At 37.7% G+C, this 15,999-nt stretch overlaps 1 protein-coding gene across 1 annotated transcript in view; it reads right to left on the bottom strand.

Annotated features, from left to right (window-relative positions):
• Nucleotides 1-15,999, bottom strand: part of AHRR (aryl-hydrocarbon receptor repressor) — an 87,002-nt gene that overhangs the window by 13,340 nt on the left and 57,663 nt on the right. Inside the window, exon 4 of the mRNA XM_027886890.1 lies at nucleotides 13,180-13,280. Within this exon, the coding sequence (XP_027742691.1) occupies nucleotides 13,180-13,280 (101 nt within the window). The remainder of the gene's footprint in view (nucleotides 1-13,179; nucleotides 13,281-15,999) is intronic.

Below are 15,999 nucleotides of genomic sequence, written 5' to 3'. Positions count from 1 at the left end.
AAAAGCTCAAGGAGCAATGTGTTGAGGTTAAACCAGAAACAAGTATGGATTTGAGGGATGTATGTAAATGAAGAGAGTTACAAACTTCCCCTGCTTTGTTTTTGGTTTGTTCTCAAAATTCTGGTGTCCTCTGCTGAGTTTAGATCTCTTAACTAAGCATTGCCTGGTTTTCATGGCCCCAAATGCAGACATCTGATGCTCTGCCCTGCAAGTAGGAAAAGCAATACCCACTTTGGTGCAAAAACAACTTTTATGGAGCCGCATGAGTCTACTGAGGATTAACACAAATTTCAAGTTTTTAACCTCATTTTAGTTGGGAAACCTGCTGCTTCAGCCCCATTAAAAAGAGACAAGCTGGTCATAAAGTAAAATTTCATAACTAGTGAGTCTCACCCATGGCTGCAAATTCTCCTGTTTTCTCAGTATTACCCCAAACTGTAGTCCAGTGTGAAAACAGACACCTGCAGCATAGAGGACTCTGAATAGAGTGGGTTGGGATTTATATTTTTCTTATCTACTTGCCACAGGTGGGGGTAAGGAGGAACGTGTTTGCCAGCACAGGTCTGGTACCCCTGAGTGGGTGTGATTGCAAATTAGCAGGAAAACGTCTGTTCCACCCTCTCGGATGAATCTCTCATGTACCAAATACCAACTCCATACTGAAGTTCTTTCCAGTAAAACTGCATTGAGATTTTTCCATCTAGCTGTCCAGAAGCCTAGTGATTTGTTAGACTGAATGGAAAAGAGAGACAACTTCATTCCATGAGAATTAGCAAAAATATTTCACTTTTTTTTGTTCTAAATTACCAGGTATCACATTAAACAGGACAAAAAAGTATATAGCTCCACTTAAAATTTTTGAACCTTTTCAATTATTGAAATAAAATTCTCAGCAATAGCTTTCTCTCATTCCCAGTGAACGGGGGGCTTCAGTGGTGTGCTGTGTCAGAACCACAGCAGCCATCTGCCTGAGTAATTAATAACCTGGGGAGGGGAAAAGGGGAAGAGAACGTGGACCAGCGTCATCCCATGTGTGGTTCACACTCCTTAATGTAAACATGTGTTTACCCAAAACACTGAGGGGACAACACAGAGAAGTAAAGGCAGCTCTCTTCATTTCTTTGATCCTTTCAGTAGAAATAATGTAAAGCCTAAACAGGGCTCTTGTATTTAGAGGATGAAATAACCAAACTCCACAACTCAACATCAATGGTATTTGCGTTGTGTACAACTAGCATGTTTAAATAAGTAAAGTCCACTTGCATCTGAAAATTTTTAGGAATATTGCATATTTTCACAAATGCACAGAGGGTCATTTGCACACAGAGAAAAAAAAAACACACACAAAAATATACGGAACTTAAAACTTTTATAACAACTCTCTTCAAATCTGCAAAAAGTACATGCTTTTAAACTGCCATTTGGTAAACCATATGGATTCAATGACAGATGGAATTTCTAATCCAGGATAATAGCTGAAACATGTGAGACAGACTTAAGTATGTATTGTGAACATTTGTTTGTTTGTATTTGGCTTTTTAAAAACACTTACATGAGTTTTCTACATTGTACTTAAAAAATGAAATCATGTGGGAGTTTTTTCCCAAATGAAAAAAAAAGAAAGAGCTTGGCACCAGAGAGAGGCCTGTGTTCTTTTGAAAAAACATGTACATCCAATTATATAGTCACGAAAAGCTGCACCTGCTACTGAAACAAAAAAACAATTAATCTGTCAGTTCAAAGAAAGTATGATATTATTCTGGTGCCCACGGTAGCTGTGAGATGAAAGTTATCAGTTCCTTCCATTAAGAAGTTTTTGAAACATTATTAGTCAAGAGGTTCTCTTTGGGAATGAAGGCAAATATTTTGAGGAAGATAGGACTTCCTTTGGCAAGATCCTTTATATATCCTGATTTTTTTTCCTGGTCTCATAGCAGAAAATCAGCCAGAAAAGACTTCAAAGATATTTTGGTCAAGGTCATGGCATAGTAAAAATAAGGAGGAGGGAAAAAAAAAAAAAGAAAGAGAACAAGTTCCAATCCACATTTCTCTTATTACTCTTCCTTGAAATAAAGGAAAATTCACTAGCATTAAGTCTCCAGAGACCATGTTACTATGGCTACTAAAGTACAACAGTCAAGGCCTGCAGCCATGCCTCACTTTGAACAGATTTTCAAGTCACGCAACTTGGGTACTAAATTTCCAGGGTCAGTTGGCTCACAGTTTATATGGAACAGCTTCATTTAGTAGTGGATCACTGGATTTTTGCATCCTATGTAGGATGGGGCAATTTTCTGGTGATCTAAATCTATTTAAAAACTCTGGAAATTATATACGCCTTCTTGTCTTATGAATATTAGGAGGGAAAAGCAGACAGTTAATGTGTCTTCTGTCTTCAACTGTATTGTTCAGAGAATCAGTATTCTTTCCACTGGTGTTTCTAGGACTCGTAATTGCCCTTCTCAAATCCCTCTGGAATCCCTGAGGTTCTCTTTATAAACTTAAAAAAAAAAATAATAAAAAAAAATTTAACTCTTACAGAACCCTGAAATAAAACCCCACATAAAAGACTATTCAGAAATCTCATATCTGGTGACATCAGAATATGGCCTTTGCTCAACAAGTACAGTATCTCTTAGCCCTCTGGACTCTTATGTATTTCTTTGGTATCTACAAAGCAACTTCAAAAGGAATATTTCTATGAGTAAGGACTATTTCATACGAAGGGGAGTGGCAGAATTGTTTTAGCATTCAGTTTTGATCAAGGGCTTGCATGTATTGCTTAGTTTTCAGGCAAAAGAAACAAAACAGAAGACAAATTTCCATCATTTGAGCCAGGGAAGGAAGTACAGGCTGAAGTCTGCAGACGTGGGTTTATAAGGGAAGCCTTTCATAGAGAAAGTGCTCAATCTGATGAACTGGTTTTCATAGACAAGCAGAAATGTTTATTTTCAAATACAAAGAAATACGTACATCATTATGCCCCTTTCACTCCTCCTGGCAGCCCAGATAAAACAAAGTTCATGCTCCTGCCTCTCTCCTTGACCCTGAATATCACTTGAGGCTTCTTCCTGCATGGATATTCAGCAACTAGTGCTGCACTACCAAGAGCAACAAGATCGTTCACAATGCCAGATAGATTTAAGCCCTGGCTCGCCCATTTATTGTCAGAGGGAACAGCTGTGCCATCTGAAAGGCACAAATGACTGTGAATCATTCAGCTGGTGAAATTTCTCATTATTCCATTTCTCAGTAACTCATCACTTCCACCGAGGAATTAGGAAAATCTTGGAGATACTTGTTTATATATGTGTCTTCAGTCTAACAAGAGAGCTGGAACACTGTGGCTCGTCAAAAGGCAGCAGACAAAGCTGACCTCCTGGAAATCAGTTAGGAAAATGTAAGTCATTGGACTCCGGTAATTGTGAGCTATAAACTTTCAAGAAAACATAGTAGTTCCCTGGAGGGTGAGATTGCAATGTGTGCACACATGTAAACACATTTTAAACCATGGTGATGTTTTTTATATGCTTGATATGTAATAAGTATTGGACACAACCAAGAACAACTTTGCCTTTGAAGTTGTTTTGAATGCATGATGCAAAATTGTAAATGCAGTTTTTCTTCCATTATACTTTCCTTCCAAGCTAAGCTTTTGTAACAAAGCTTGCTTAGTCTGTGTCAAGTCCTTGGAATAAGGCCCCCTTCTTCTTCCCATACGCATGAACTGCTGGTGCCCAGTAAGTCTGACGCCTCAAAACCAACTACTCTGCCCGAGGTGGGACTGAAAAAGAAGAGCTGAAGCATTGGTTGACTTTGTATGTGCAGAAAGTTGATGTGGTGCATAGTAGGAAGAGATGCATGCTGAATAAATCCCATTTTTTTCACAAAATGGAAATGAGAACTCAGACCATGCTTCCACAGTGGAACAGTGCTAATGACTAATAGCTTATATGTTTTGTTGCTGCAGAAGTGAATTCATGGGTGACGCCAAACACCTCAGTACAAATTTGTTACAGGGCATGCTTATTTAGAATAAAATATTATCATGAAAAATGCTTTCTATTATTGATGGCAAGGTTTGGTGGATTTTTTGATCTCTAAATGTAAAGATTTCGTGATCCTTTTCTTTGCAGTACCATATAGGATTTCATATGGGAAGCAAGAATATGAACACTACCTGAAGTTAATGGGCAGTATACAAGTCATTGAGACTATTTATAATAATTTAAAGAAGAATTATATTAAAATTATTAATTCTAAAATTGTTGGAGAAAAGCACATTTTACTTATTAAATACATAGATATATGTATGACGATTACTAGATATATTAGTGAGTACATGGATGACTAACATGCCTTTTACCTTAGTAATTATCATGAAAGGATACTAAATTATGACATAATATTTTATATCTTTTCGTTAAGCCTCCTCATTAATCATGATGTAGAATTTAAAATTGTGCTCTACTAGTAATGGAGCCCTCCTGTCAATGCTCTTTCACACTGGACTACACTTGGAAATAGAAACAGTCTTTATATTGATTTATGCAGTTTCTCATTTCACTTCCTCAAAAGCAGATGTTGTATTCACAGATGGAAGCAAAGCTGGGGCAATATTATATCTTCAGTGCAAGTTCAGCTCTTCATTTTTTCTGAGTTTTGCAGCTGCTCTGAGCTTTTCAATCTTCTCTTCAACAATTTCAATATAGAAAATGTAAGCCTGATTAAGTCCATTTGAGAAGACTCAAAATGAAGCATTAATTGCTCGCTACTCTGCACTTGCAATAACAAATTTAGTTAGGTAGACTTTGCAATAACAAATGTAGTAAGATTAACCATTATCTTTCACAGAAATAACTTACTGAGAAGAGTCTCAAGTAATATTTATCCAACATGTTGGACAATTATACATATGTAAATACCAAATGTCTGTATTTTTTTTTCAGTGTTATTTACATGTAAGTGCATCAAGTCCTGATGAGGAACCGTCATAATATTCCATCCACAGCTGACTTTTATTTGTACTTACAAACTGTTAATGAGCATGAATGGCAGACATCTCTTTCTGTAAGAAATCAAAACTAAAAGAGACAATTTTGCAGCCTATATACTGTAAACTAAATGTGATGTCCTAATTTCAGAGCAATATTTTTCTGCGTATTTAGCACTATATATCACATTTCCTAACACAACACTATTTCAGAGGGTGGGGAGAAGAGCAAAACAATCTGTGTTTCACATTCTGTTTGATAATATATGCTAAACCAGCTTTTTAAAACACCATTTCAGGTCAGTAGAATTTTCAGAGAGAGTGGCCTCCCTGAATTTGACTCTGGGAACTGTTTTACTGTGTCACTTATCAGCTTATGCATATATTGTATCCTCTAAGTATCCTGTATCAGACACACCCTGTCCCGTACTGACAGCAGGTCTGCTATTAAGGCATTATGCTGACCCAGAGAGGAAGGTAATTCTTATTCTAATCTAGATATCAAGTGGGTGACAGTGGATCATCTGGAGAGGAGTAAGGATTGAAAGTTAGAGACAGCTCCTCTAACCAGTAGTGACAACTGCAAATATTAAGCTGTGTTATAGACTTAACAAGCCCTTCCCCAAGTCTCTTCTGTGAGCCTCTGCTTTAGTTTGAGCAGAAATTTCTTTCCTTATTGCTAAAAAAGGCCCAGTCTGAGTTACTGGAGAATTCTGGGGCATTGCAGTACTAGGAGGAGTGGGGAAAATGCAGAACAAGTTGCTGAAAATGCCTGCTTGTCGGTCCCCACCAGCTTTTGCAGCTAGGAATTCCTGGAAGAACTGCAGTTACAGCTGAATACAACACTATCTAATTTCTCTTTTTTCCTACTCATTAAAATCTCAGGAACTGTTAAAATCAGAATAATGGTGATTTCTCTTGAAGTTCTTGGAACAGGAACAGAACTATTTGAAGGTTGCCTGTCTGTTTTCCTGTCTCCAAATCAATACTGTATCCTTGCTACTAATAGGAAACAGTGTATTTAATGGTTAGCATCATGCTTTCAATAGAAAGGGTATTTTCAGTACAAAACCATCAAATAATGTATTTAAGTTTTATTAGCTAAGGTAAACAAAAAGTGAAATATACTCAACATTTCTAGTAAATTATATAAGCTTTTCATTTGAAACCTCCATACCCCGAAAACAAAATCACCCTGAGTTTTCAAAAATTACAAGACTGCACACAGTCTAGACTGGACCTGCTTTCTTGCTCATCATTCCACCTTACTGAGAAGACAGCAAGGCTGTAGCTCATCAGCTTTTCTAAGTTGAGAATAAGGAATATACCAGAAGCAAGTATCATCTCTAAACACAGTTTAGGCTGTTCATTTGTAATTTCACCACAACCAGTTGAATGTACATGCAAAAATTTTTACAAAATGAAGAGTATGTTATGACTGCCTTTGTTACTTTAATGTGAGAAGTCAGTCCTAGTAGCAGACTAAGTCCTGGTGCATCTGTATGATGCAGTGCTCACATATAGATATCAAACCTATTGACTTGTGAGAACAGTTGCGAAGGATTAGCTCTGAAGTCAGTGAGAGAAAAAAAAAAAGTTACAGAGCTGAAACAGGAGAATATGTTTTGTTGAGGAGGAAGTTATGTGGCCACTGGACTATCTCCAAGAGGCACCAAAATAGCCTCAGCAGAAACAGAGGAAGTGCCTGTGAAAAGTGAGCTCGGGTGGAGTTGGCTGTGATGAGCAGTCTGGAGACAGCAACAGTGGCCTGAAATTCAGATCCACATCTGTCTGGTCTGTGCCCAAAGCTCATTGATTTCTTACCTTAATGCTGTGGATGGACAGCTGCTCTGTTCACTGGTGCAACTAAAATTTCTCAGCCAGTCCTCCTTATACGACAGCAGGTTTGCCTCTATCCTGACAAATGGAGGACACCTTTCCTGATGCCAGTGTAAACCAGAGGATGCTGTCGCTCCTCGCCGCACACCTGCACTGACTGCCTGTTCCCCCGGCTCTATGACATTAAAATAAGCTGCTTATCCTGATTTTCCAATCCACTCCCAGCTTGCTCCCCTCTCAATTATAATCTGTCGTTTCATGCTGGAGAAGATAAGTACTAACTCTTATCAGTCCAACATGTCACATATACAAGTTTTAAAAACAAGCACTTAATTGCTTTTACCCTTTTGCCAAAAGGCTTCACTCAAGCTTCTGCAAGATTACCTGTTTTTCCTCTTCAAATCCCTCCTTAAAACTCTTGCAAAAGTCCTGGCAAAGGTCAAGCTGCTCAGACACTATGCATACTGGGAATTGTGGTTACCATTTTATTCATTATTTCCACAGAGTGTTGCCCGAAGAAACCCATCTTTTATCACTTGTCTCAAATTTAGGCTGAAAATCCAAAGGGAGAGGATAGCATGATTTTATTTTGCTCTGTGGCCCTGTCAGGCTGGATGGTGCCACCTCCTGTATTTCAGAAACCTCAGCACCGTGGCAGCATCGTGACTGCTATAGTCATAACAGTAACACTAAGGACTGGAGGAGAGAGCAAATGGTATTTAGCGGTCGTGGCTTTTCTCTCCAGATTTGTTAGAGAAGGGAAAAAAAAAAAAAAAAAAAAAAAAAAAAAAAAAAAAAAAAAAAAAAAAAAAAAAAAAAAAAAAAAAAAAAAAAAAAAAAAAAAAAAAAAAAAAAAAAAAAAAAAAAAAAAAAAAAAAAAAAAAAAAAAGGAATAAGCGAGAACATTAGTTATTTGTTTAAAGGGCAACAGAAAGGATGTTTTTTGTGCAGAGCTGTGGCCATGCCAAATTTCAAGTCTGGATTTTAGAAATACGCCTATTTGCAAAGAAAGAAAAAAGGGACCAAGGCCTCTGAAGTGTTCCTTTGTGCTTTGCCTGTGCCTGGCAAGAAAAAAGTGAATGTATGCATGTGATAAAAAGGCAATCCTAAGCCCATTTATGGCGCTTTTTTTTTCATGGATAAATTCTCTGTAAGTCATACCAAGTGACTAATGTCAGCTTAAATCATGTCATCTGAATTACTGGGAGAAGGCTCGTGTTTGAAAACAAAAGAAAGCAAAAGGATTGTTTGGGTAACTTTTAAAAGTTGTATTAACTGAAAATAAATTTCACTAAGACTATGAGCTTTTTGTGAGAACTTCTTATTTTAATGGCCCCATTTTAAAACAGTAGATTAAAAGTGAAGCACTGTATCACCATCTTACAGGATTTACTTTAGAAGGACTGTGCTAAGGGAGTCAGCATCACTGGAATTCCAGACCAGAATAAACGAAAAACTCTTTCTCTACCAGTTTTTGATTTCTGAAGTTTGTGCCTTGGTCATAGCCTGTATAATAACCATGCACTTTTGTTGGACTCCCAATTTTCCTTTTCAAGTTTATATTAAAAAATAACAGGAAGAGTAAAATCTCTTGCTTTCAGATTGAAATTCAAACTGGAGTACCTTTTTCAAGAGTACAGTTTTATCCAGTACTGATTACATAAATCAGTTTGGAAGGAGGAAGTGGAATTACACTAACAAGTTTAAAAAAATTACAGGAAACCAAGTGGGAAAAGGGTTTCCTATGTTATTTCCTTATGCAGAGTGAAGAACAGCACCAATAGGATGTTTTCTAATGTATCATTTTCCAACTCCATAGGAATGAGACTTGAACTCTAGTTCAAGGTGTTAGTAGAGGCCACCAGGAGAGACCTTTCAGTGCCAAAATGTGCACATACGCCTCTCCCTTCAAAGTAACTGCCAGAAAAATTATTATTTGCACCCCTTTTTAAGGAAACAACATAATGTTAAATAATATTCTTTAAACTTGCATTATGTCAAATCTTGAATTCTTTGCTTGCATAAGAAGTCTGACTTTCATTAGTTTTGAAGACTTTGGGCACTACTTGGTATTAAAGCTGTCAAGAAAAAACCTCACTGAGTTCAGTAGGAGCTACTAAGTAAGAACCAAAATTTCCTACTCACTATAGTGACCTAACATGTGATATGGAATTAAGAAATAATCTATAAAGAACTTGTCTGTATGATAAAGTTCCTGTTTTACGTGATAAAGGCCTGACTATGCTGTAGCTTTGCACCAACAGTCAAAGCACAAATTCTGCTGGTTCCATAGCTAAATAATCTGAATTGCCTTACTAGTCTTGTTACTTACAACTCAAATCTGCAAAATTCATCTGCTAAGTGATAGAACAAAAACATGCCTATAAAACATGGAACCTCAGTTTGAAAAACCCAACTATAGGTGATTTAGTAGCTAATGTAATGAAGTAATATTATTAATACCAGTGGAGAATTATAAGGGTTGCACCATCAAACCTAGTTTTCATAATTTTGAAGAAGTTTATTTATTTAATAAGTCAAAGACAATATGTCTGTGAATTTATTATTTTTAAGATATTTAGGATGCCAGGCGACTGACAGTCTTTGTCTAAAAATCTGAGTAAGGAAGCCTCTCCAGATCCCTCTACAGAGCCTTCCTGCCCTCAAGCTGGTCAAAGCTCCCATCCAAATTCACGTCATATCAAACTGACTAATGGTGCACTCAATCCTCTTATCCAGGTCATTGATAAAGATATTAAACAGAATGTACAGTGTCACTGAATAAGAAATACCAGGATAGTCTGCTGAGTGGTATTTTCAATGCAACCATAAAGAAAAACATGAGACAAAACCACAGAAATATGATTCTTGTACCCTGAAGACTTAGGAGTAGAGGACTCGTGGAAATCTGACCCTAAATTTTGCAGAGGAGTGTCTTGGAAGATCCCGAAATCAACATGAATCTTCTCTGAAAGAGTCTGAAATGCCAGTGAGCATGGAAATGACAAAATCAGCCAGGTCTGGTGTTAATCAGTTTTCATCAGAGAGAGGGGGCATGACAGAACCAGACAGTCTTACTCCACTAGCATCTGTTTGGGAGCTGCTGGGATTGTCCATATATCTTTATAATTTTTATGGCATTTTGGTTATAAAACACTATTTTCACACCTGAAAAGAATTATGTGCAGTACATCTAGAGACAGAGATGCCATAAATCCCATGCTGCAGCCTACAACAGCATAATGGAAGACCAACAGATATAAAAATGAAAGAAAGCCCATCAAGGAACCTCCTTAGCAGCAAGAGCTGATACAGAAACTTGAACATCAATGATTCTTCCATAACAAGCAGAAAAACTGCAGTAGCAACTGTGAAGTGGTCAATAAAGACCAAGTGACAATTTCAGCAGGGTGCTGCTTAATATGCAAGTGAAGTTACGCAAGAAACAGCATGAATGGTGAGGATGAGCAGAGGCCTGAATGCACGTCATTGAGAGAACAAGTCCTTATAGGCCCTCCCTTTCGACAGCAGACATTTAATTCTTCCAATGGATAGTATAACACGTGATAGTTTCACATGCATTTGGGATGAGGAATTACCTGTACCACAGTGTAGATTCTGAGTCTGGACTTAGGACTGGGAGTGTAGCAGGGCTGGGGGGAAGAGCAGGAGGTGGCTAACAGCCATGAGATGATTGTTGCAATCAAGGCTATTGCCTAGAAACCCACCAATGATTCAATATTTTTCCAAGTCACCATTTTATTGTGTTTCTCCACCCCATCACCCCATAAATTCTATCTGGATTTATTGACTGCCAATACAACTTATTTTCCCATTTTTCTGTTTACGGGTTTGGCCCGGTGTTTCTTAAGCATTCAGTAACAGGCTTCAGAAACTGAATGTGGCCCTTTTCTGCCCAAAGGCATGTGGCACAAGGGTTGTAAAATCACCTGTCTTGGAAAATACTCTGAAAGTGCAAAGTTAAAAATCATTACTGCAGTCAAACTGTTGGAATCTGAAGTCTCCAAGGACAGTAAAATAAGAATGGGGTATACTAAAAAAAAAAATTAATAAAGTTAAACTTTGATTCTTTGAGCTTTTTCTGTCCCTTCCCTCCACATGAACAAAGATGGCAAGAACAGACTCTCTTATCCAGAAGACATGATCTTAAAACACTGGAAGAAATTATTTATTTAGATACCTGCTGTGCTCCACTAAAAAGTCTTTGATAAACTGGTATCATTGTTTATTCTGTTATTGCTGATGAAAGCTATTTGATTATAGCTGTAAAAAATCTCCATAAAATTGTAAATAAAAAACACATGTTGTGGCAAAGGCCTTTAGAAATAAAAAACATTTTAAACATACTTTGAAGACAGCCTAATTCCATTGTTTTCTTTCAAGCTGAAAGGGGAAGTACTGTCCTGTTCCAAGATTCAAGAGTCACAGATATATTATTTACCAGTAATTAGGGTACTTGGTATTCCATATTTCTATCTATACACAGAGCAGAGGGAACATACCTTCTAGGAAATAAATAAAAACCATTATCTCTTGTTTTCTATTAACATTGCACTCAGGAACAGCATTATTCACACATATTTTGTTGATTCAGATTATTTTGGTTTGTGTTATATAAAGCATCTAGGAGAGGTTGCACAGTGCAAGGTGTTGTCACGAGATGGAAAGTGACTTTCGACAGCTGAAAAATATTTCCTGAGAGCAAATACAGTGGTTAGATTCACAAGTCAATATACAAAGCACAGCAACCACTGTTTGCTTTTCCTTGGAAGGAATAATAAATGTGACTCTTAAGTTAAAATCCCACAGTCCCTAATAACCACCGTGGTGAATTTGGTTGAACAACTTAAAAACACACTTTTCTTCATGTGCCATAACCACTGCACGATGATCTGAGCCAAACTCAGTCCTCAGAGAACATTCCCAACAAGCCCTAAGGAAAACTCACCCTCTTATTCTAGGTCAGACATGCCCATAAACAAAGCTGGCAAGTACATCCATATTAACATGCACTTAATCAAACAGTTAATGATCCACATTAAACATGACCCAGGACAAAATATCTCCCCTATATTCAAAGAGAATATGACTCCTACGTACCCTGCAGTAAGCTGACCATCAGCATAATCCTTGTAACCTACATGAAATTATGTGCAAATGTTCTCTCCATGTACTCATAGCAGTAGGGCTACTGTTTGAAGATTCCTAATGGTTATAACTTGTAGGCATGTAATATACACCCAGCAAAACATAAACTAAATATAGGAGACCATCATTAAAAATTATATACTCACCGTATTTATCTTTTATTGTACGCCCTTTATTCCCTATTCATTGAGAATGGAAATGACTGCAAAATAATGCCTGATAGCGAAACATTTTGTTTTGGCACTAGTGCTAGCTAATCAGGTGCTTATGTCCCTTGCTTTGAACTACAAAATTAAAACCTTCTAAAGTATTTAGAGGAAGGAAAGCAGGATGCAAGTTTTCATTCCATAGACTTGAATGACTTACGGTATTGAATCTCATGATAAAATGTATTTTTAATTCAGCAGTTCAGCAATTATTTGCCAGAGGCTACTATTTAATTTACATTTACATGTATCTCAGAGCTGTCATTAAAGCACAAGTTTTATACCATGAATGTTATCCTATCCAAAACAACTATACATATGTAGTCTTAATGACATAGGAATTTCCAAGGACCTCGGTGTATAAGAGGCATTATTACATCATGTGTTTGAAATGCGGATATATCTGGGATGGACCACTGTGCCCTAGCTGGTTCAGTAGTTCACAGCAGTATTAATTCTTCCTTCAGTTAAACAGATCCAATTCTCAGTAACAGTATGGCCCCTTTATGCTGCTTTGCCAATATAAAGTCATCCTAAGGGGGATTAAAATACTCAGAAGGAATAACTTTTGTGTGCACAGTGTGTGTGCAGAGCACAAAATTGAGGAAGTAGGATAAACTAAAATATCCTAGAACATTCTCAGCTCGGATCAGAAACCAGGAAAGCTCACGTTGACATCCTCAAAATACTGGCCAAGTAAAATAAACCTATAAGCGAAAAAGAACTGTGAACTGGCCTGCTGGAGTTCGCTGGTAATGTTGAGGATGTAAAGGTGAGAGATACAATTGCCCAGATGGAGACTGGCCATGACTGTCAAAACTTCCAGTTTTGCTCTTTGAAGAAGCACTCACAGGTGTGATTCTAGAAAGATTCCCACCAAGACTAACCAAAAGTTGCCACAAATAATCAGCCCGAATATATCATCAAACTGAATAAATTACAGCCAGAAAAAAGCAGCGTTTTTTCACTCACTTCTAGTAGAAGTCCACCTTCTTGTACAGCAGTCTTGTTAGATATATTGTCTTCTTTTATTGTTTGGCCAACTTGCTTCTTAAAGTGCTTTTCTTGAATGGCTGTTGAAAAGAGTTAGCATAGTGATTAGGGCCACTAGACTAAAATTCTTATTTAGGCACTTAACATGCATTGATTTAAGTGGGAGTTACTGTCTTTGTGGTCTGGATTTCAGTTACTAACAACTTTCTTTTGCTGTGAGGGAGAAAGATACATATTTTGCAGCCCAGATGTTTTTTATATGAAATATCTATCACATTTTTTATTGAACATATTTTTTCCATTACTCTACTCTACATAAAGCAACAACCAAAACCCACAGGAAAGAAACAAAAGAAAGTTAGCAAGTTGTTTTGTTTATAAAAATATGTATTATGACAATATAGAAAAATGTCTATATAGCTCAGAAGACGAGGGACTGAAATAAGTTTCTTATTTTCAGTGCTGACCTTCTTGACATCAGATTATTTTCAGTCTCACTTTACCCTACTCACTTCTACAAGTTTCAGCCTGACTATAAGATTCAAGGGAATGTTCTTAAACTGTTTCATTTTTACACAGAGGTTTAGAGTTTGTTTTTAGCAGGTCATTTATGCCATGAAATTCATTAATAGCTCTTACTACAGATTAAAATTCCATGTATTTTTCCTAATAATCATGAAAGCTTTTGTGGGATATTAAACTGGTGAATGCTCTTACTGCACATTGTTTGATTTAAAATATATTTGAATACTCTAAGCCTTCCTATCGATATATCCTACAGAAAAATCCCTGAAATACAATCCCATTTCTGGGGATGATGAAACCATTTCTGAAAAGGCTGATATCACTTAATAATTAGGCTTCTGCATCACCTAAGGAGTATGACAGGAACCTCTCTTTATCATTTGGTCAGTAAAAATTAAGTCAGTTTTACTCCTACTGTCCCACTCCAGAGCTGAGTCATACAAATACCCTGGTCACAGATAGAGATTCAGTTTTCTGTTTCTTTTCCTTTCCACAGAGAGAATGAGAGAGGAGAGCATACTGGTGAGATCTGATTTACATTTGATTTGATTTACATTTTCCCTTCTAGCTAAAGGGAAGCTGAAATAGCCACAGCCAGAGATGGTTAATAAACAAACAAGAAAAAAAGGTTTGAGATGGGAAGAAATCGTTTATACCAAATCAGAATAAGAAAAGGAGACAGACAGCAAGCCTCTAATGCTCTTGAGCCTGAGCAAGAGCCCCTCATCAATTTAACAGCCTAGTGAGGGACTGTTGCAAGATACATCAGCATTTTACAACAGAGGATGGCAACGCAAAGAAACACTGACTGAATATTCGTGATGCTCTTCAGCTTACGTTGTAAATATTGGCTGAAAGTGATGTCAGTCATTACCGCAAGGTAATCATCTTGAATGTATAATTAGATGTAATAAAACGCTCCCCTGGGCATGGGAAAACACATAAGAAAAATTCCAAGCTGCCTAAAACAGATCCCTATCCATGTTTTTCAGCCAAAACAATTTTGAGATTTCATACTTGTAAGCTAGGCTGCTGTGAATAGGATATACAGATTCTTAAATCTTCATTTTCATTTTGGTATACCTTTTTAACTAACCGGAAATGGTTGCTTTTCTCCTCCTCAATCAGCCAAGCTTTCTGCTACACCTGTCTATAAGAACAGATATAGAATCATAGGCTCATTTAGGTTAGAAAAGACCCTCGAGATCATCAGGTCCAACCATCAACTCAGCACTGCCAAGTCCACCCCTAAACTATGTCCCTAAGTGCCACATCCACACATCTTTTAAATACATTGTGACAAGAATTTTTAAAAGCCCAACCCCTATTCCAATAGCCTCTTCCAGAGTTTCCCTCCTGAGAAAAGATGTTTTAGTAATTAATGACAGGGTGACCTGCGGTCTTTGTGCAGGTTAAAGGATGAGCTGGGAAGGGTGAGAGGAAACGAAGGTTTATTTCTTTGATGCTCTCTTTTGGCATTGTGAAAATTCCACCCGTTTGAACTGCATCGTTAGTGGAAACTATTATCTTACCCAGCCGAGCAGGCCAGAGCTCCCTGCCTGTTTGTTAGCCTTCAGGCTCATACAAACACAGCAGCAGAACACAAGAGATGTTTGTTCCGCAGCTCGTCTGGCTACTATAAATTCCATCTCCAAATGGAAAGTATTTTAATGTTATTTTGCCAGTTAGAGTTACCCATATGTTAGGCCACACACATCCGTTTCATAACATGCCCCACTCACTGGCCTGGACTGCAAGGAGACCTATTGCACCATCAAAGACCAAATAATACCCTTTGCGACAAGAAGCAAATGTTCCTCGGGAGACGGAAAAGTTTGCTCCTTGCACCTGAGGCATCAGAGCTGTCACTCACTGCTCACTCTTATTCTGCCTCCCTGCTCTGGAAATACTTGATTAATCCACCCGTGGCGTGGCTGATACCGCAGTGACAGCTCAGAAGAGATACTGCTGCTGGTGATAGCCTGTCACCTGGAGAAAGCAGGGCAAGACAGGCAGAAAACCACGCAGATCCCCGAAACAAATGAGGAGGAGGAGGAAAAGCAAGACATGACAGGCCTACGAGGGAAACTTACAAGATGTTATCTGACTAGGCAGAAAAACAGTGAAAAGAGAGCAGTCTAACAATACCCCTGTCACCACCAAGAATCAAGAGAAAGAACTGAAGGACAGTAAATATTGCTTATGATGACTATCTTGATAGCAAAGGCCCTGATGCCAAGATAGCTGTGATCAAGCTTAGACATCACATAAAAT

The sequence above is a fragment of the Empidonax traillii genome, unplaced genomic scaffold, assembly GCF_003031625.1.
Source record: "Empidonax traillii isolate 1590-97213 ecotype Southwest subspecies unplaced genomic scaffold, ASM303162v1 scaffold196:size3368384, whole genome shotgun sequence".
Taxonomy (NCBI): domain Eukaryota; kingdom Metazoa; phylum Chordata; class Aves; order Passeriformes; family Tyrannidae; genus Empidonax; species Empidonax traillii.
Note: the sequence above shows the minus strand (reverse complement) of the source record. Positions and strands in the feature narration are given on the sequence as shown.